General features: G+C 38.8%; 1 protein-coding gene and 1 long non-coding RNA gene across 6 annotated transcripts; one reads left to right on the forward strand and one right to left on the reverse strand.

Moving 5' to 3' along the window:
* Positions 1-734: 734 nt before the first annotated feature.
* On the reverse strand, positions 735-4,680 carry LOC113952847. The gene is made up of 2 exons (XR_003529679.1): positions 4,412-4,680; positions 735-3,272 (listed from the first exon to the last, which is right to left on the reverse strand). It is a non-coding gene; the product is annotated as an uncharacterized LOC113952847 (long non-coding RNA).
* A 56-nt stretch (positions 4,681-4,736) lies between these two features.
* FAM204A (family with sequence similarity 204 member A) lies at positions 4,737-20,915 on the forward strand. 5 transcript variants are annotated; one of them, XM_027655294.1, is made up of 9 exons: positions 4,737-4,784; positions 5,289-5,617; positions 6,261-6,351; positions 6,886-6,919; positions 7,525-7,627; positions 9,296-9,385; positions 18,036-18,128; positions 20,094-20,200; positions 20,549-20,915. In XM_027655294.1, exons 2-9 carry the CDS (start codon positions 5,366-5,368, stop codon positions 20,598-20,600), a joined length of 822 nt encoding a protein of 273 aa, XP_027511095.1. In that variant the 5' UTR covers positions 4,737-4,784; positions 5,289-5,365; the 3' UTR covers positions 20,601-20,915. The 5 variants fall into 5 exon arrangements, with proteins under 5 accessions (XP_027511095.1, XP_027511097.1, XP_027511098.1 ...); XM_027655296.1 differs by having other exon boundaries at positions 7,528-7,627; XM_027655297.1 differs by having other exon boundaries at positions 5,289-5,602.
* The last annotated feature ends 1,494 nt before the right edge of the window (positions 20,916-22,409 follow it).

A 22,409-nucleotide genomic window follows, 5' to 3' on the forward strand; every position in this document is an offset into this window, starting at 1 on the left:
ATGCCTTTTTCTAAAGAGCAGACAAAGCAACTTGCTCATGGGCTGCTGATGCTTAAAACCACAGACATTTCTTTCTGTTTCTATGGTCAGAATTTTCATCAAAATGCAAACCTCAGAGGAGCAAGGACATTGTAAATGGTGCTATGACAATATCTTCACTAAAAGTCAGGGCTGGATACTGAATTATTCAGTTTTGTACTTCTCTCAAACAAGAAAATTTAGGAACATCTGAGCAGATCTGTTTAGATCTTATATGGCAGAGTATGTGGAAAAAATGCCCTATGTAAACCTTTTAATTGAGTTTAAATGTCCATTTGAGTATAATTATTTTAAAGGATTGATAAAAAGTATATTTTAAGTTCGCAACAAATTAAAAGTTTAGGAAGGAAAACCCAGAGGCTATTTTATTGTCTTTACATCTCTCTTTAAAATCATATTAATTTTCCTCTCCAACACTATTTTATTGTATTAAAATATAACCATGCTAGAAAAATTTCTCATTATGTTAGCAAAAATGAAGACAAGGTAGATAATATACCAACACAATGACTGTAATCTGCTAATACAATAAGGCCTTCCTATTATGTTTAAACAAGAATCCAGTTCTTGATCATTTTGACATGGTTTGAAAACACCGTCTCGAAAGGATAAAATGTAGCATTTTTCTATGCTTAAGACAAAGTTTCTTATGTCCTCATTTACTGCTAAAAAGAAACAAGTAATAATGCAAAATGTATGTTGTAGGAGATTCCATTTCTGCTCTAGGAAACTGTATATTTTGCAGAAATAAGATGTGTGGGGTTATTTGTGATTAGCTGAGCATGGTTTCAATCATATATCCAAGGGAATAGTTCAGGTCTCCACGGTGTCCTGTGGTTGATCTGAGGGAAAGACACTGTGAGAAGTTGCTGTTGGTCCCTGGCCTGTGCACAGCCATCAGCTTTCCCGGGACCTGACAAATTTGACCACTTCTGTTACAGTTACCCACTGAGAGAGTTTCAAAACGAACCCAAACAATGTTGGGGTTTGTAGATGGTAATCCATACTTTTCACCCAGAAAGGAGCAGCACAGCCTGTTTCAGTGCTGCTCCATGAAAACAAGCAAAGGTATGGAAAAATGCCCAGTTCAGGCTTGATACAGTGCACACTGCCAAGTGTGGGGGTGGGATGAAGAGTCCATCCTAAACAGTGCCAGGGGTAATAACAGCACCAGAAGCTCAGGCTGACTGCCCAAAGGAATACAGGATATCTTCTTCCCAAGCAAACTTGCTTAAGACCACCTCACACAGCATGAACAAGGAGTACCACAGCACTTACGTGCTAATACTTGGCTACTGTACAGTGATGATAGAAAGACCAACACCAAAAGCTGCTGTTTCCAATTCCTGAGCACACCACGTGCTTTGCTCTACAGAGATTCCTGCAGCAGAAACCTCATATTCCTGTTGCCACAAGAAAATACACGTGACAAAGTACACTATAACAACAGGGACTCACGGTGGTATCTGTGTAAAGGAAGGTAACAGAGATACAGAGAAAATTGCCTAAAACTTGGAAAATCATAGACATCATGGAAGATTCAAATTAAACTTGATGTTACATCTAATTGCAATAGTCCTTCCTTCTAAAGTTCAAGTAGCTTTTAGTAACAGCGTCAAAAATATCAAACCTCTAATTACTGTGTTGTGCTAGTTTGGTGTTCCACAGGAATCTCAGAGGCATGACTCGTTTCATTCCTGAGAGTCATTGTTTGGCAGGTCTCCAGGACAGGAATTCAAGTGAGAAAGGAAGTTAGATCAGTTGACCAAAAGGAAATAAATCAGATTATTTGAATATTTGCTCAATGGGGACCAGAAAATTGCCATGAGAAGAATTTGACACTGAATCAAGTGTTGGACACAATAGCAGCTCTCATGATTTTGATGTAGGAACATGAGTGTTGGTCACAAGGTTGTGCTGCCTTCTATTTCCTTCTTGAAATAAAAAGACTCTACACATTGTTTCAACAAAAAACACCCTAACAAATAAACAAATAAAAAAAAACCAAAACAAAACACAAACCACAGCAAATAGCAAATTCTGCTAAGTAGCCAACAATCTCTTTTGTGGTTTCCTCAAGCACTGACTTTGTGAATACAAATGCTTCTGGTTTGATGAAAGTCAGGCAGGAGCTCTTGCCACCATTTTTCTTTCATGGAAGGACCTGTGAGAACTCAGAATTTATTATGGGAGGACTGGAGATCATCCTGAAAATTTGGCTTTTAAAATTACAAACACAACTAATTTGCAATTATAAAATGAAATTAATGTGAATATTTGAGTACTTCATTTGTGTGCACTACCAGTGCCATTGGCTTGTGGATAATAAATAAGGAGCACAACGTTTGGATACAAATTGTGTCACACAAAATTAAATTTGCCTTCTGAAAATGTATCCCTGTCAAACATCTAAATTTACAGGTCACAGGGCTGTCACATATTTTTCAATTTTTGGAGTGTGTTGAAATTAAGAAAACATCATGCAGCCCAATGGTCTAACAACCTGCTAGAACAAACAGCAGTGAATATCCAGTATCAATACAGTTATTAATTACCAATTATCTGTATACCAAATATAACCAGTCATTAAATGTAAATAAAATAACTCTCTTAAAAATTGATTTCCCAGATGAGAGGAAAATCTAGTTAGCAAGCTGAGTGTGAAATTTACATGTAGTTCATGAAAAAGTGATTACTTACGGAATTAATTGATTTTAGAAATGAATCTAAGGATGTAAAATTATGACATAAAACTGAAAACAATCTGAAGATCTGTTTTATGTCCATGAGAAAGGCACTTAGTTCTCCCTTCTGTGCACAGCCAATCCCAGAAGCTGTGATCCACCAAGAAATCCCTACTCAAAGCCATATTCCCTGTTATCCATCTTCATAGCACTTGCCCTCCTCCCATTCCACTCACGTGTGTCCACAACTGTGTTGTGCCCTGATTTGGGGTCAGCAATTCTTTCCCCAGAATTCTCAGTATCATACTGAGATACAGTTTTCAACCTGTCAAATTGTCACTCAAAAACGCATCTTCTCACAAATTATCTGAAAAATGGGAACTCTCCCCTCTTTCAGACACATTTCAGCACTAGTGGTGTCAGCTTCCCCCCTGCACCATCTCCTTGCAGTTCCTCTGTGCCTCCCTTCCTGTTGCTCCTCTTGTGCAAGGTGCTTTTGCTGAATCATATTCAGGCTGCTCCCAAGGATGTGTTTGTGCTGTGTCTCACCTGGGAAAACAGAAAGGACAAGGAGTAACAGAATCTTCCACACGTCCTTTGCTGAATGCTCTGCGTGGACTGACAGTTAACTTTGAAGCACCCAGCACGCTGCTGTGAGACTCAAAATTCCCAATGGGGTTCTAAGAGCTTTTCCACATTTTGGAGCAGCTTAAGGAAAACATGAGCTCTGATGCTGGAAGAGAATACACAAGGAACAACCTTGTAAGATTTGTGAGTTTGCCTTTCTGAGGTTTTCTCTTTACCACATTAATCCAAGGCACTAGGGGGAACCTTGAAAGGACTTTTCAATTCTTGAAAAATATCTCTTTTTAGATCTTATGCTCTCTTCAGAGAATTACAGAATCACAGAAACAACTGGCTTGGAAAAGGCCTCTGAGACCATTGATTCCAACCTATGACCTAACAGCATCTTGTCAGCCAGCCCATGGCACTGAGTGCCACATCCAGTCTTTCCTTAAACACCTCCAGAGATGGTGACTCCACCCCCTCCCTGCGCAGTCCATTCCAATGTCTGATCACCCTTTCTGTGGAGAACTTCTTCCTAATGTCCAACCTAAACCTCCCCCTGTGTCCCGAAGAGTATGACCGTAGTCATTCTGTCCCAGCATATACGCTTTTGTATGGCATGATTACCAGGTTTACTCTTGGAACAGATGCCATATTTCTGTTCCAGCTGGGACTGCTTCTGAAAGAAGTATGAGTCTCATGAGGAGCAGCTGAGGTAGCTGGAGGTGTTTAGTCTGGATGAAAAGAGGCTCAGGGGGACCTCATCACTCTCTGCAACTCCCTGACAGGAGGGTGTAGCCAGGTGGGGGTCGGGCTCTGCTCCCAAGGAACAAGGGATAGGATGAGAGGAAACGACCTCAAGCTGTGCCAGGGGAGGTTTAGGTTGGACATGAGGAGGAATTTCTCTGCAGAAAGGGTGATCAGACATTGGAATGGGCTGCCCAGGGAGGTGGTGGAGTCACCGTCCCTGGAAGTGTTTAAGGAAAGCCTGGACGTGGCCCTCAGTGCCATGGGCTGGGTGACAAGGTGGTGTTTGGTCACAGGCTGGACTCGATGACCTCAGAGGTCTCGGCCAACCTGACTGACTCTGTGATTCTGACAACAACCTCAGTGGCACTTACTGGGCCAACTGCCCCTTCGGGAGTTCTTACGGGAGCCTGGAGGTCGCTCTGTTCCCCTCACAAGGAACACCTCACACCTTCCCAGGGAACACCCCACACTTTCCCCAGGGAACACCCCACACTATCCCAGGGAACACCCCACACTTTCCCCAGGGAACACCCCACACTATCCCAGGGAACAGCCCACACTTTCCCCAGGGAACACCCCACACTTTCCCCAGGGAACACCCCACACTATCCCAGGGAACACCCCACACCTCCCCGGGGGACGCCCCGCCCCGTTGCCATGGAGACCGGCGCGGCCGCTGATTGGCTGCGCCGCACAGCCCAATGGGCGGGCGGGGTGTTCCGGCGGTGCCAAGATGGCGGCCAGGTAAACACGGCCGGGCGGGGACACCGAGGGGGTTTCGCGAGGGCTCCGCGGGCTGTTGGCAGCGCCGCCGGGCCTGCGGTGGCCGGGGGTTGCCGTTTGCCGTCCCACACCCTGCGGTGGAGCCGTTTCTCCTCCGGAGCGGGTGCCCCGCGTTCCCCCGGCCTGCCCCGGGCAGGCCGGCCCTGCCCGACGGCGAGGGCAGGGGCTTGTGCTCCCCTGGGAAGCCGCTCCTGGGGAGGGACGGGAAGCGTTTGCTCTGGTGTCGCTCCTAAACCGAAAGTAGCCGTAAACAAATGCGAAGGGGCATAACCTTAAAGGACGAGGAGGGGGAAAAAGAATGAACTATAGCGTCAACCTGTGGACTCAAGTCGTCTACTCCTCTCTGAAATAGTAAGTAGTAGAAGCTTTATAATGTGTTTTCTAAAGCATGTACTGATAGTTGCTTGTGAGAAGCTAAAATATTTCTGATGAGGTGTTTGGTGTTTCTGTTTCTCTCTCCTGCAGGTTGTTCTCACCTCGGGATGGGTAACCCGGTGTCTCTGCAGTGACTGGAAGTGCTTTGGACTTGCTGAAACTGGAAGATGTGGAGTGGGCTGTTACCTCCGGGAGTGAATGAAAGTGATGTTGATTTGAGTTCTGATGATGGAGACGATTCTCCTGCGTCCTCTTCAAAGAAAGAGGCACAAGAGGATACCGAAGGAGCTGAGCTTTCTGAACTCCCAGGGAATGGACAGGAGAGTAGTGCCAGCAGTGAACCTACTGTGATACCGGTGGCAGATGAAGAAAGCGAGTCTCAGACGTGCCCTCCTGGAATCTCTGTCAGTGTCTGGAATGTGCGTGTCTTTGCAGGTCTCCAAACGAGCAATGCAACAAAGTCCAATGGCTGATTTTTAGATTAAAATAACTCAATGTTATTTTCATCTGAAATGATACATAATACGATTGAAGGATATACCTGAGATTGTTTCAAGCAGGGAGAGCAGGAATTTAGGTAGGAAGTGACTGGGTAGTTTGGTGGTGATTGAAGGCAGAGCAAGGAGTTTTTATGACTAGACAGCTGCATGAAACTTGTGTTCTCAGTGGTTTTTGGGCTCTGAGGTTCTTGGTAGCTGCTTTCTGCATCAGTAAGGATTCACAGCTCACTATATCAGCCATGGTAGGGGTGATGCATACCTGGAAAGGGTACATACAGTTGAAATGTATTCTGTGGCACATCCCATGAGAAGACTGTCAGATTTGAGTAGTCCTGGGATGTAGGGAGGGCAGAAAGTCAGGGAGAGGCAGTGAAAGATTAGAACCAATTCTGTTTTAACACCATCAGATGTTCTTGATTTATAAATTTGAATGTAATTGTTAGCACCAGGTACTGTGGATAAATAAGATACTGTCACAATGTTTCTCAGCACAATATGTAGTTTCTTAAAAATGGGTGAAAAAAAATTAAAAATACTGATTTGCTTTTTCTTAATCTTGTAGAAATTTGTGGAGCTTCAGAAGAAGCACCGTGAAATGAAAATGGAAGCAGAGCAGGAAAACAGATGCCGAAAGAGAAAGCGCCACCGCAAAGGTGTTCTTTGTAATTATGGAATTTACTTTCTCAAAATTGAATTGTTATCAGCATGTGCTGGTGTGGGGGGGTGAGTAGTTGTTGTTTTTGTTTGGGCTTTTTTTTTTTCTTTTTGGTGAAGAAATGAAAGCCTGAGTAGATGTAGTCCATCTGTTATCTATGATTTTATTTTTCCAGTTGTATGCAGCACTTGCAGGTCCAGGTTGTAAATTGCAACTTAAAATGCAAGTAATATATTTGTCCTCTTCTTTAAAAGAAGGTAGAACTTACTCAATTAATACTGATTTATAATAGTTAAGTGTGTTTCAGTAATTCTATAAATCATACTTTAGTGTATTCTAGTTAAAACTTCTTCACAGATACTGTAGGAGTCTCTTACAGCTGAGTGGTTTAAAACCAAACCATCACTGGGTAAAAATCCCAGTGTGTTGACCTTTGAAAGGAAACGTGACCAATTAGAGCTCTGTAAGTTCACTGGGTGCTGTGGGGTATTGCTGTGTAATGTTGGATTTCTCTTTTCTTTTCTCCCCTTAGCAAAACAGAAAAAGGCTGACGAAGTGACTAAGAGGTATAACCAGGTCAATGTGATTTCCTGAGGTCTGTCTTTAGTATCAGGCAAAACTTGTAAAAAAGCTTGACCACGTGCATGGCTAAAGCCTAAGTTTGAACACCATGTTAAATATCTGCTGAATGTTTTCAGTGTCTGTTGGGCAGGCTGAGTTTATATCAGTGAATACTTAATGGACTGTTACTGCTTGATTTTAAAAATCAACATTAATTATTATTTACTGTAACTTAAAATAGACTTAATGTTGTTCCTGATTATGTTTTGCATGTAACTGCATAACAGTTCAGCCTGCTCCTTCTCTTTTTTTTCCTTCTTGTATTGTGTTTCCTTCTGTGTTATATTTACAGTTGGATTCGATGATCTTAAAGGTCTTTTTCAGCCTGAATGGTTCTATGATTCTATCAGCTTGCTTTCAACATTCTGGAATTATACTTACACAGGGGGAGGAATAATTAATTTCAGTTGAATTAAAAACTGAATGGGTGAAGAGAGCATGCCTGCCAAATGGAAGAGTTTATTCTAGCACTGAATCCTATTTAGCATAGAATATTACAAGTTGTGGAAAGGGAGCTGGTTACACTGATGACTTGTTTGTTTGTTTTTAGTAGCCAACAGCTGGAAAATGAAGAGAAGTGGAAAGAACTGACACAGTACTTTGGAATCAATGATAGATTTGAATCACCTGTGGATAGCAGGGCCCCACAAAAGGTGAATGTTGCTACAAAGGCAGTGTCAGCTTGTACTTGGTGGTAAAAGAAGTTAACATTAACTGAGATAGAAATAAAACTGAGTCTATTTGAGAGTAAATGATCAAATCACTCAGGAAGGGCAAATTTGTGACATTTTTAATAAATGTTTTTTTGAATGGTTGCTCTGCTTGCTCTTGAGACAGCATCCAGGCTTGTTTCCTGTCTGGTTATGTTTTCTCAGAATGCTTCATATGTGTAGTTTAACTTTTTATTTTCTTTTGTTTAGTCGTGTTTTAACTTTAAAATGTGTCACAAAAATCCTTCAGTTGGCACCAGGGGCTGTAGGAATTAAAGGGACAAATCTATCATGCATTTTTGGTGGGGTTCTAACACCTTCTGTTCATAAATACTGTGTAAGTAGTCATATTTGAACTAATTGGTACACATAATGGACAATTAAGAAACTTCATATATTGAGAGTTCCTGGTAGCACTATTTGTTCTGTAGTTTTTCTGGTAGAGTCCTGTGTGAGTTCTGTGACATCAAATGTCCAGTTAGCCTCCTTTAGGATACATTTGGGTTTTTTCATTTGCCTACAGTAGGTTTCTACATGAAAGTCATGAGACATTGTTCACTCCTTACTTTTGGTGGCTCTTTAGTTGTCATTAAACTGACCAGGACAGATCTGGAATAAGGCCCAAAGTGTTAAAATGCAGATGGTTTCTACGTAAGTTCAGGGACTTTATCTCTAGTGGAAAGTGTGTCTCATTACTTTCAGAAAACACATCTAACAGAATTGGCTATCACTGCAATTTCCAGTTGTGCATTTTGTTTTTTCAGCTACCACCTGACATAATTGAAGTGCAGAGTTTGCACATCACCATTTCTCCAGAATTGTTGGCTTTTTTGTTTTGTCTCTTAAAGAAGTGTTTGTTATGAAACTGTCAAATGTGTTTTCTTTAGCATCACTAATATTTAAAACCAGTGAGGCTGTAAATTGCCTTTTGTTACGAGAGTGAGTTTTTTTGTGAAATTCTGAAGTCTGTGCCCTCTGCCATGTATTCCATCAGAAGTTTCCAGCTATAATTTTCAAGAAATATTTACTTTTTATGGTTGTCTTATTTGTAAATGTTGCTGTTGAACAAGTTGTGATACACTGATCATAGCCTCTGAAAATAAAAAAATAACCTTTAAATTCTGAAGCTTTTTCATTGTTTTCCATAGGGCTGCTAGAATTTTTAATTTATTAGTACAGGGAGTGGCATCGTGCCAGAACTCAGTTTTTGGAGACAGATAAGATCTTAGAACTGTAACGATACAGTGGTAATTGCCATTCTTCATGTTACCTGACACATATATTTCACATTTTGTTTAGAAAGCTCCAGGGATGGAAGAGATAAGACAGATCTTCAGATGAAATTTCATTGTGACAGGCATAAACTAGTCCGTGTAATTTTTTTAACCTATAGTATTATCCTGCACATAAGGTGGAACTAATGCAATGATTTGTGCTCGGGCAGCCTTTCAGTGAGTTCTTAATTATACTGTCCATTACAGTAGAGACAGAGTGGTTTGTGTTACACAGAAATTGCAGGTTTGTGCAGTGTCCTAAAGAATTTTATGAAAGAAATACTTTTAGAAAGGATGTGCTCTCTTTAAATATGTTCTTTTTGTTTTTTTCCCCTAGTCTGGCCTTGAACTTAGCATAGAGAAGTGCGTGGCTGAAGGGGACATTGCCAAGGCTGAGGAGCTGAGTGACAGACTGGCCATGCGTGAGGTGAGTGGCTGTTGGCAAAAACTCCCAGGGGACACTGAGTTTTGTGTGTCTGTACAAAAAGTGTCGTGGCTAAAATAGCATTGACTGTTTGCTCCATCTTCCCTGTTTCCTGAGCAGTGTCCTGTCAGTGACTGAAGGGCTTTGTGCTGATCTGGTAGTGCTTGGGCAGCTGGAGCTGTGTTTAAGACTTGAAAATTCAACCACAAACAGTGCCAAGGAACTTTGCTTTAAAGCCTTCTGCTGACTCCCCGAGTCAGAGGGGTTGGTAACTGCTCATCCATAGTGAGCCTTTGACTTCTCTGCCTGTTGCCAGCCAAGGGAACAGGAGTAGGATGTTCCATTCCTCTCAGTTCCCTGTGCCTCATATTTTTCTTTGCATTGCCTCTTCAATAAGCTTGGGAAGCCTGAAGACAGGTAGAGATTTAGCAAGCTTAGAGTGAACTGTGTCCAAATAAGGACATACATACCCCAACTTGTGTTCCAATACTTTGCTTCCTGTGTATTCATGTTTTCAGGAGTTGATGGCTGGAAGAATTCAGGAGAAGAATGGGAGTAGGTGATTGTCAAATATATTACTGTAGCCTTAGAATTGTCTTGGATTTTTTTTTTCTCCTTGTCATAACTTTTTAGTGTATAAGTGCATATCTAAAAACAAATCCAGGTGAGAAAAACACAATTTTTTCAAGATGTTGTCTTGTTTGTTGGTGTATCTGAGAAATTTCATGAAGGCTGTGTTGCCCTTTGCTACAAAAATTGGACCCTTCTAAGTCTGTATGTAGTTCTTAGTGAATACTTAAACTACTGAGGAATCTATCAGGTAGCTCTGGTAATTTGATGTCAGAAATGCTTGAATAGGTGCACATAAGGTAGGTGGTAGCAGCTGAAGTATGTAATTTAAATCCATGAGGTCTGTTTTGCCCACTGCTAGCTGTGCATGGGGGAGAAAATGCAGAGGAAGAAAATGAGGAGAAAAATATAGTTGGAATAGCTTTGAAGCCAGTTAAGGAAAGATCTAAATAAGTATTATTTGAGTGAGTGGAGAAGCGATCATTTTTTAACTAATCTGATTTGTATAATTTAGAGATTCCAGATTAATACTAAAAATAATTATATAGTTTTTGCTCTCATTCCTTCATTTTGCATATTGCATCTTCAAACAGCTAGTGAGAATTTTCTGTCCACTGTATATGCTTTCCAAATTCAAACATATTAGAAGAGGACTAAGAAAGCAAAGACAAATTTTGGCGACTACTCATTCAAATATTTTAAATAGGGTTTTAAAGTAAGCTTTAATGTAAAACTGCAGATTTAAATCTGTTTAATGCAATATATTAGTGTTGTGGTGGCTTTAAAAAGAGAGAGCTTTTGAAATGGGAAATACAGTTCTTAAGATTCTGTAAGGTTGGGTAAAACAAACTGTTCCTCAGGAAGTGTTCTTACAGGATTGTTAAACTCCTCCAGGTAGTCACTCAGGGCAGTTTGTAATGACTGGCCTCTTATCTGCCTTGTCACCAGTGATCACAAAACTTCAATCTGCAAAGATAACAGCCACTGACAGTGATAGGAATGTGACCTGATGTTCCCTTTAAGTCTGACCAGCTTCTGGCTGTTCCATTATTTTCATGTGTACAACGTGAAAAAACACTTGCTGTTCTCCTTCACAAATGTCATTATCCCATCAGCTCTAAAGTGGTTAGAGTATCATAATCAATAAAACATACTGAGGTTCTAGTGCAAATTGTTTGACTATAAAAACAAATTAATGTAAGAAGTTTTAAGGTTTTGTAATATTTATGATAAACTGTTATCTGATTTTGGTAGCCATGGGATTATACAACATCTAGCACATCCCAGGTGCTGCAGCAATGTATTATTATTTGTGGAACATTAGCTCCAAATTGTTGACTTTCAAATATTAGCATGTTGTAATTCTGAAAACAAAATGCTTGAAACATTATTAGTATTCACAGCCTTGACTTGGTTTTGGTTAAGTGGGTTTATCTGAATAAATAGTATGTTGAAAGAAGGAAAACTCAAATGACTGGCTTGATCTCTCCTGAGGAGTTCTGCAGAGGCAGATTCCATGTGAATTCACTGGGGTTCTCTGCTGTTGTAGGGATGTGTTCCATTACTCACTGCAAGGTTCATTTTTCTTTGTGATTTTTGGAAGCTGTATTTTTTTTAAGTGGATCTTTTAAAATACTTTTTTTTTTCCCTAAGGAAATTGTTCTAAGAGTGACTGATTCAGTGAAGAGCTATAGAAAGGGGTTTGATTATGGAAGAGGTTGATTCCACAGTCATTGCTTTGTATACAAGTACAGCTAATATTGCTTTCATGTGGTGCAGTATTGATTCAATCGCTGCTTTCCTTCTCTTAGGAAGGAAATTTAAAGAATTGAAATTTAAAGAAATGTCCCTTTTGAGTCTGTTTTTATATAATGCTTCTTAGAAGTGAGTTTAATTAAGTATGTGGCTGTTTGTATCCCTCTAACTTCCAAATGCAACACAACCCAGTGAGCAAGTCAGGCATGGAGCTGCACTATGGCTGTGTTGAAGGGCAGCACTTCTGAAGCCTGGAGTAAGGAATGGATGAATTATTGTTCTTTTATCTCGACTCCATCTCTTTATGTATAGTTTTCATTTTTCTTGGGCAGTGTCACAGGGCTGGGGACAGGGAGTGTGTGCTGTTTGGGGAGCAGCCCCCCTTGCAGCCCTGGGAGAACTGTTCAGTGGGCAGGTGTTGTGTTTGAAATCAGGTGTGTGGGGTTTTAATCGGCACCATTTGCTTTTGCGAGAAGCAGTGACTGGAACCTGCTGATAAAGCTTTTGCTTTGAGGCACAGATCCCAGAGTTCTTAAAGCCGTTTCCTGCCTTAATAAGTGAAACTAATTTTTGATGTATAACATTTATAAGCCTGTGAAACTGATAGGGCAGCTTCAGTATTTAGAAAAATGAAGCCAAAAATAAACAGATGATGAGTATAGACAGTAAAAGCAGGTCCTGAAAAGCAAAGGAATGTCAAAATGATGCTGTCAATATGCTATCATGATGACACAGTGAGAAAGGGTTTTTTAAAATCAAATTCATTCAAAATCAGTGATGACTTAGGCAATATGCATAATCTAGCAGCTGTGAATGCATTACAGAATTTTACATCCTAAAAACCTAAATGATACTGCTTCAAGGTTTTGGGTCTCTTGCTTTCCAAGTGATACTTGTTGCAGGTTCCATAAGGAAAATGTTACTGTACTGCAGTAAATGAGGCATTGGGCAGTATGTTATTTGTTGTTTTCTTCTGCTTTTACAAATATGCACAAATGCTGATTTTTGAAACAAAACTTTCCAGTCTGGTCGTGTTCCAGGTTTTGGACTGAGAGTTAGAGCTTGGATACCTTATGCATGAGGCTGTATTTACTAGTGTGGATTCCTGTGTAGCTTTTGAGACTAGCTGATTTGTGTTACCCCTGTTTTACTGGCAGTTGATTCTGTTATAAAAATGAGTTGTGCTTACACGTGTGTTAGTCTTTGCCTCCTGTTGTCAGTTATCAGAGTAGCAGATCCTTAAACGTGGTGTCCTTGGCCATCTCCAGAGCATGTCCTCATGTGGGATATCCTACTTCACTGCGAGGTCTAGTGATCCTGAAATTCTTGATCTCATTCTTTTATATATGAGTGAAATTCTTCCTGAAAAAATGCAGACATGACTGCACTACGTTGTCCAGAATAATTCAGGCCATCAGTAGCTCTGCTCCTTTAGATTCTGCTGGAGCCCCTCAGTCTGTGATGCAATGAGTGTACAAGGTCAGCACTGCTCTGATGAATGTGTTGAGCAACAACATACTGCACACAGGTCATACTGCTTAATCCTAACTCTCTGCAGCTCTTCAAGCACAGGTAGACTACTGCATTATTTCTTTCATACTTGCAGTACAGTGCCATTAGTATTAAATAACTAGCAATTCACTGCAGTGTGCATGGTATGATATGCACAGTTATTGTTCATTGTTGTAATCCAGTTGCTGTCTTTGTTATCACATTCCAGGGCTTCCAGCATTGGCAGAGTTCTTCACATTTTAGAGTTCTGCTCCTCAGTTGTAGACTGGAACACCTAAAGGTGTTGTTTGAACATTGCATTTAAGGATGACTTGTTTAACTTGAGGGATGCCAATAGAACTGCTATTAATAATGTAGGAGTTACCCAAAAAATTGTGAACATTTTAGGATGAAACTTAACTGAGAGAATAAAGTTTATGGGGACACTTACCTGGGCTGAAATAAAATGGCTTTTTGGTGATGCCCTAGGGTGGGATAGCTGAGATCTAACCATTGCAGGTACTTGGAACAGATATTTGGAATTATGTCAGCTTTTTAATGCTTTGTAAAAATCTTCTTGGAATAGTATCTTGAGATGTAATTCAGTTGTTCCTGCTGTGTTTGTGGGAATCTGCCTAGATTTTTTTTTTGAAGAGTAAATGTTGATAGATTAGAGCACTGTGACTGTGCATGGTTGGATGTGTTCATCCCTTTGAGTACAGGTGGTATGTGGAGATACCTGGTAATATCACTTTGCTGTAAATCAGTTTTAGTTGGGAATGATACTTGTAAAAATTGTTTACCTAATTAAACCAAATAATCTTAAAAGTTTCCCCACCTCCACTCCTAATATATATATTTTCCAAAGTTTTTTCCCCCTAGGGAAAGAGGTTTTTTCATAGTGCTTCTGTACTCAAGTCATGGTGTGGTGTCTCAAAAAGCAGAACACAGATTTCTTATGGCTCTAATATTCTGAGAACTAATCTGACTAAAGCTCAAACTTTACATTTCCCTGTGTTTTTTATGTTAACTGCCTGGTAGGTAGGTGCCATATTGTCTAAGAGCACATTTGCCTGAGGACTGTAACTTGAACACGATAAAATAATCTTGACCATATTAGACTTACCTGTCAAAAGGAACTTTTAAAATATTTTGTAATTTAGTAGGCTAAATTGCTGGAGTAGTTGTCAGTCTCTAAAGAGCACGGACTTTTTGACAGCACTGAGTGCTCAGCTTAGTGACTTCTGACATTTTGGTGAAAGATTTTTAAAAAGCTGCAATTTATAGGGACACTCTGGTATTTAATCAGGCTTAAATGACAGATCTGCATCATAATTGGTGAAATTAATTGGCCATTCACGGAGATATCATTCACACGTTAAGGCAAGATCAGTCCTGCTGTTGTCTTCCAAATTTGATGCAGCAGTTTTGACCATTTTCTCATGATGAAATTAGCATCTGCTGCCTGTACATAACTTCTGGTCGCATAATTTAGACAGGGAAGCACAGCCAAGGCTGTAGGTCAGAACTACTGAGAACCATTGTGGAAACTGGTTTCCATTTCTGGATCTGGGTCGGGTGTGATTGACTGTGGTGCCATTGCTGTGCAGGTGTTAGTGCTTGATGATATTCTGCTGGTAAAATAAAATGTCTGAATTCTGTGCCACGTTCACCATTTCTCACAGAGTTTTTGGGAACCTAAAGTGAGTGATGCAGTTTTATATATAGTGTCACTAGTTAAATTGGAAGTCTTGTCTGTTGAAGAGCCCAAAAAAAAAAGGCAAAAAAAAAAAAGAGCTTCTGTTTTTATCTCTGGTTTTCCTTTCTTACACTTAGTGGAGGTGCTTCCAAATACCTCTCTTCATTGAGGTGGTTTTCTTTTAACCTTTAGAACATGGCAGGGTTATCACCTAGAATTACATTCTTATGCTCCCTTAATTATGTATATCTTTTCCTTAACAAACCTTAAAAAAAGATTTCAGATGTTACAAGTCTAATTAAAGAGACAGACAAAGCACAGTTTATACTGTAGATTTTTTCTGCAGTTCAATTAATCAGCATGTTTTCTCTTTTAATTAAAACCATTTTAGTAAATTAAAGCCCACAGCAAAACACATATATAATTTGTTTGTAATTAGCTCTTAATTGGTGGTAGTTGAAGCTTAGCACCCTTGGTTTCTTTCTTCATGATTGCCATTTTATTAGCAGCCAGTCATTAATTAATCTTTTTTTCTAATTAGCTTATAAAACTGTTGATGGCACATTATTGTAAATGTGATTTTAAGTTCAAAGCTTGTTAATAAGCTTTCTTACTTAGAAGAACAGAGATAAAGAAATTGCTGAAAACAGTACTACAGTTCTTTTTTTAAAACTGCCTTTGTTATAAGGGGGCTCTGTAAAGCATCTAACAGCTTATGGTTAATTTTTTAATGCTGTGTTTTCTCATGAATGGAAGAAGTTACTTGCATTTAAATGTTTAAGCCTAGCAAAGAGCTTAATATTAGAACAGTTTTCTGTCCTTCCTCCATTACTGTGTCATCCAAATATAATTTGATGTTGTAATACACAGCATAAAAATACAACAAAGGTATTACAAAGTATTTTACAGTGGAAGTTGAGCACATCATTGAAAGGGGACAATTTTCACTGCAGAATCCACTCGGTATTCCTGTTTGCTTTATATATTTTATATACGTCAGCAATGGATAACATTCCACAACATAAAAGGAGAAAATCATTGCTACAGGCAAGCCTGAAATAACTAGATTCATATTTGATGAGAAACTGTAACACTGCATTAAAAGGCTGTTTGGCTTCTCTGCTATGGTCATAGGATATTTCAGGACCTGTTTGAATATAAATGTTTTGTTGGAGCTTTTGTGGGTTTAACATTTTTTATTCCATACCCGAATATTTCTGGAGCAGTTCTTGAGTCAGCTGGGTCAGTGCTTGTATCATTCAGCGTTTCCATTGCACAGTCCTGTCTGAATGAGAACTCTTTGCTTTGTGATGCTTAATGTTTAATGTCTTGATTTGCAGGGAAGTTTTCTGGAAGTTACAGTAGATTCTGTTGCAACTTAAGAAAAATGTTTACTCTTCTGCCTGAACTTTACGTTCTATTTCAACTTGAGCCATTTCTTTGCTTGTTTTAAAAGTGTTTTATGATGCCGGGCGAGAAACACTAGAAAGGGATAGCTGACAAGGAAAAAATTAAAAATTGGATAAAAAGTAAATGAATAATGTCATATTACTAAAAAGATGAGAGGCTAATTTGTGCCGACTTTTTGCTAATTTTGTTCAAGCCTCAAAATGAGGAGCTGTCACCCGTTCTGTGTAGCACTGATGACAGTGCCAATGATCCATGAAATAAGCTGCCGCTGGCTTTGTTCTGATAAGAATGAACAAATCTGCACAATGTACGGCTCCCAGAATCTCATTTTCATACTTGCATGCAGGCTAAAAGAAATAAGCTGTTTGCAGGCTTGATTAATCAGACATTTGAGGGTTTTTTGTCTCTTTGATCTCTTTCGTCTCCTAGGTAACTTGCTTGACATTAATGTTGAGCTTGAGTAAAGACAATCAGGAATTGTAGACCAAACTGATATAAAAATTAAAGACCTTAACACTTTAAGTACTCCAGTAATGGTTCCGCTTTACTTCAGAAAACATCTGTTTTCATTTAATTAAAGAACAAAAGAGAATGGCATAAATATTTTTCATAGAGACCTGTTATTCCGTAAAAAGTTAAGGTATGATAATTGGTATTTTTAAATAAACACCTTGGAAGTGTTCAAAAAGAGGCAAAGCTTCAGATATTTGTTACAGGGTAACAATTTCAGATGGGTAGAAATTTTCCATTTATGCTACATTAAACATCTAGAGTCAGATATTTGACATGATTTTTGGTCAACTCCAAAATAGAAAGGTCTTTGCCCTGTAGAAACTTAGGGGGTTTTTTTGTGTGTGTGTGTTTGTCTTAAAATATATATACACATATAGTGTTACAAGGATGAACCATTATATCAGCTTTACTACCCAGTATGATTTACACACTTTAAACCTGTAAAATTGAAAGGAATTTAAAAAAAAAATGTCGCAGTGCGTTTGCTTGAGGTTATGCAGACGCTTTTACAAATCTTCCAAGTGGCTGTAAAGATGAATGCCTCAAGGGTCTAGCCAGGGCCCTGCTTTTCCAACCAGCTAAAGCCCTTATCTTAAATCCAAGCAAAGTACCATTAATCTTTTTGAAAGACCTTTTATGGCTTTTAATATATCCCAAATTAGAACATTTTACACCCTTGGTTCCTGAAATATGGTGATAAAAAGCCTTTAGAGCTTAATTTTCCTTACTGCGTGCTCTGACCAATTTGCAGTTCTTTGTGATAATGTTTAGACACCTTAATTAAAATGCAGCAAAATATTGGATGTTCTATATGGAAAATGCTGATACTTTGACTACACAAGAAATTGTTGTATATATTTTTATTCATGCTTTCTTACTTCTTTTAAGATTGTATTTTATTGAGTTATCTGATGACCTGAAATGTTAGCAGTTTCTTTTTTTTTCTTTTTTTTTTTTTAATGTAAAATCCATTGACCAAGCTTTTATGGATTTCTCTTTGGGGGGGCAGATGTATGTCTGGGTGTGGGTGGGAGCAGAAGACATTTAATCTGACTGAAATGTTTATGTCTGTTTATATGCAACATTTGTTTTCATGTCTTGAAAATTTGACTCTCTGTAGCCCAGAAATGATAACAAGGCTGCAAAATGTTTCTCCTTTTACTTCCCCATATGCTGCAGAGGATCTTATTATCCTATTTTTTCTGTACTTTTCAGAGATGGAAGAACTCATTCTGTCTTCCAAGAAATACAGACAAAAAGATTTTTCTGCAGCACTTGTGTAGACCTCACTTGTGTATATTTGTATGTGTGTAAGTGCTCTATAGGCCACTAGAACAGAGGGAGATGCTGTTATTCATCTCACAGTGAAAGTTAATTTTCAGGCGTGTTAGGAGGTAAAACACAGTTAATAAAGGCATGGTTCTGCTGATTGACTTCAGCCATCAGATTGCTCTGTTGTTTAAGCTAATAATTAGTCCTGTTTCAATTTAAAAGTAAACATTTTTGGAATATTTTAGGTGAGTTTTCTTAGGCATTTTTATACTGCAAGTATATTAAAGTTAATAGCTGCTCTTAAATATTAAGTGACAATGCAAATAAAAGAATGTTATGTTTTAGTCTTTGACCTGAGATTTGGCAGTTCAGATGTTGGCATCGAATTACTGATTGTATAAAATGTTAATGCTCAGGGGGGAAATTACGAAGATAACATAAAAGTTTTGAAATAGCTGGTCACATTAATTATTTTGTGCATCGAGATGGTTCCATAGGTACATATTTATGACCTTAAAACATGTACAAAAAGTGAATGTGAAACTTGTTTAGCATTCTTTTTTTCCTTTTTAAAATACTGTGCTTGTGAAAACGTGTATTTTCCTTTTAAAATGTTGTGCTTAGCTCTTAGCTGCTTGTGCTCTGCTTACTGCCTTTTCTTGAAACCTGCTGCAGGAAAGCTGCTTGCTTGATTCTTGAACCCTGAGAGGACCATAAGGTAGAACAGCTTGTAGTGATGCTGGTTTGGTTGTTTTTTTTGCTTTGTTACCAAAAGGATCACCTACCTATGAGGTGTTTGGTGGGATAGTCGTAGAAAATGCGTCATCTGCACCTGAAGATGTGTTCTGGAGTTCTCCCTGACCTTCTCTGGATACAGCATTTCTCAGAGTAAATCACTGTCTCTAGAGATGCTGCAGATTATTCAAGTGTATGACCATTAATCATGAAACTTGAACCCAAGTGGTGAGGGGTGTTCTTTCACCTGTATCTCCCATGCCTCTATTCTTTGATGCTCCCATGGCACTTTGGGGGAATTCAGACTGTCCAGTCAGAAACATGTTTCCTAATTGCAGTAGGGTTTGGGGTGGATTGAAAGAAAACCTGTTTGACCACATCAGTTTGTAGCAATTTTGTCTAAATGAATTGCTCACTTGTCTTGGAGAATAGCAGTAACTTCTGAGAACAAATTCCTCCATAATTCATAATGTCAAGTCATGGCAGCAACCACAAAATGTAACTACAATGAACAAGTTATGGATGCTGATTTAAGGAAAATAAACCAGTCATAGTTAACAGTGCCTTCTTCCATCTCTTTTGCTTTATTCTCTTTTCCACCCCCTTGACATTTGTTACAGTGAACTGAATTCTCAGAGTTTCAGTAAGTTTATGGAAGGAAAGTGGTGTTCACCTACAGCCTCTTACAACCTTATTTGAAAAGCATGTGTGTTATCACACTTACGATCTAAGAGTAGTAATGTGAAGACTAAAGGGCACAGAGACAGTAAGGACACTGTTTTATTTATCTTTGGGCAGACTGATTAAAAATGGTTAGTGGTTCTATTGGAAAAATGCATGGTAGTAGCAGCTCTTCCTGTATAAATTGCATTTTTGGGTGTTTTTGATGCTGGTAAGACCTATGGTGATAGCACAGCTGAGGTCACGGACTGATCTTAATAAAGGAGACTGTGTTTGCATATTCCTGTCTGTTTAAAACAAACAAACAAAAGGATCTAGTGAGCTGTTGCCCTTTGCTTTTATTTTTGAAAATCAAGGGTTTGGTGGAAAGGGTTTCTTGCCCCAGGATCCTCCACCTTTGTGTTTCTCTCAAGACATTCCCGTTTGTCCCATCTAGCACTACATCATCGGCCTAATATTTGAAAGATATTTTGGTATCTGTTGACTTTTGAGAAACAATATCAGACCAAGTAATTTGTGAGGCTTAAATTTCATATGAGCCATTTGCATCTAATGAGTTTTCCTTTGTTCCTTTTCATGTCTTAGCTTGGTGTGAAAATTGCCAAAGCAGCTGCTTGCCGCAACTTCGTCAAAGCCAAGCAAGAAGCAGAGGCTGCCCAAGAAGCTCAAAAGAAAAAGAAGCTTGCTTGGGGGTAAAGTCGTTTGAGTATGGAATTAAACATTTCTGGTATCACTGACACTAAGTGTATACAATGCCATCTCAGTGAAATGTTTTCTTAGTTGAAATAGGCTTGTGCTAATCTTATTTGTTTAGTTTAACCTTGTTGGGTTTCGGTGGGGTTTTGTAGCTGTGTATCAGACTTCAGCACAGAGGCCCTATCACAAATAATGTGGTGGTTACATGGCTGTATTTGTCTTCAGGTCTCTATTACAGTATTAAAAATAAGTTTTTATTTTTGTTGTTGTTAAGAATAACATGGTTAAATAGCTGAAACACGCATGCTTGTGATTCCTAATGTGGTTTTTGTGTCCTGTTTCAGATTTGAAGCCAAGAAAAGATGGGAAACAAAAAGCAACATGGGATACATGTAATCTGTCGTGTTTTCAGAAGTCAAATACCTGTTGTTACTTGAAGAATCTTTGTAGGCATCTTGTTAAATCTAAGCATAAAAAAACCCAAAACAAACCCCAACACTTCAAATGCCTTGTATTTATCCTCCTGCTGTTAGACTGCACTGGCTCGTTTTGGTGCTCTCCTGTAAAGTAGTAAAAAATACTATTTAATCATCAATCTTATGTTAAATATAGCACTTTTCTCATAAATATGAAAAACTAAGACAATGCATTTCAGAATGCATTTAGAGTCTAGAAAACTCCCTAAACTTGGAATAAAACACTTGGTCCAAATGTGTTTTGTGCTGTACTGCAGTTATGATGAGGGGGTATAAGGGGAAGGGTAAGTTTTTTCTGCTGGGGTTACACAGACTTAATGCAGCAAGTACTACTTTTCTGCTTGAAAGTTTAGGGGGAACACTAAATAAAGAAAAGCAAAACAGTCCTACCTGTTCTAAACCAATATTATTCATGCATTTGTAGCCTTAGTAAATAGAAACACAAAACATTTGTCTGAAAAGGTCCATCCTCCCTCTCCTGGAAGTATCTGGTACTTTGTCATTTCCTGGTGCCACATTCTTCAGAATATTTCAAATTCCCATTTTTCTTTCCTTCCCAAGAACACATGTTTTAAAAGTACCAATTTCTTTGAGCAGATAAAATATAGAAATATGTATCTTGGAAAACTATCTGAAACATGTTATGTTGTACAGTTAACTGCACCCGAGATACAAATGCAGATTTTACTCCGAGTCAAATGTTTTACAGATCAATTAGGATTTGAATGTTTATGTTATAAGATTATAACGAGAATTGATGATAATGTTTCTTGGAAATTGTTCTCGGTGAAAAGTAAGTACACATTCAGAACTAATAACTTTTCTCCCTGAAGCTCTTGCATATATGTGTTTAGTCACCACAAGGCCTGAATGGAATTGGTAATGTAAATGTCAGTTATTGTTAACCAAGATTAATATGTTTGAGGCCAAAGGTGTGGTATTAGCGTAATGCTGATTTACTGGGGAAGTACTGGAGGCTAGAACACCTTGCCAGCAAATAGCAATTGGAAGTTTTACAGCAGCAATTCAGAGAGTTCAGCTTTGCAGTCCAGGATGGAATAGTGCATTTTTGTTCATTAGCCCTCGGGATATTTGATTCTCTTTTCTTTTTTAGCAGAACATCGTATTTCTTTCACGCAGATGAGAGTTTGCAGCATGGTAATCTGCAGTTAGCTGTAATTAGCTGTGATGACAGAGTTGAACACAATTGCCAGGATTGTAAATCAGGGGCTAAACAGGTTTCTGCAGTATAACATCATAAATCTCACACTAGGCCTACAGACTACGTTGCTTTAGAAACTTGTGCGTGGAAGGAAGCAAGTGTTATCTCTAGGAAAGTGATTAGAGAGGTAAATTGCATGGTTACCTGTGCAAACACACAGGTTACACCAGGAACCTTCATCAAGGTTTTTCTCAGTTCCAAATGCTCCTGTCCAAAAGTTCAGACGCTCTGTCCATAATTTCTGTTATTTTTTTAAGCAGCTGGCAGATGGGTGTTAGATACAGTTGACCCTTCTGCTTGTTATATACTGAAAAGCAGAGTGATGCTGATAATGTAGTGCCAAACACATCAGCAATGTTCCATTAAACATTTTAAATTACTAATAGAGTATATTAAATATGCTGTGTATATTTTTGCAGTAATTACTCTCAATAGTAACAGTATTTATTTGTCAAATCAAGATCTTGATCTAGTTACAGGGATCAGTGTTTTTTGTTATGAAAATGT

The sequence above is a fragment of the Corapipo altera genome, unplaced genomic scaffold, assembly GCF_003945725.1.
Source record: "Corapipo altera isolate COAL_440 unplaced genomic scaffold, ASM394572v1 180, whole genome shotgun sequence".
In the NCBI taxonomy this organism is placed as follows: Eukaryota; Metazoa; Chordata; class Aves; order Passeriformes; family Pipridae; genus Corapipo; species Corapipo altera.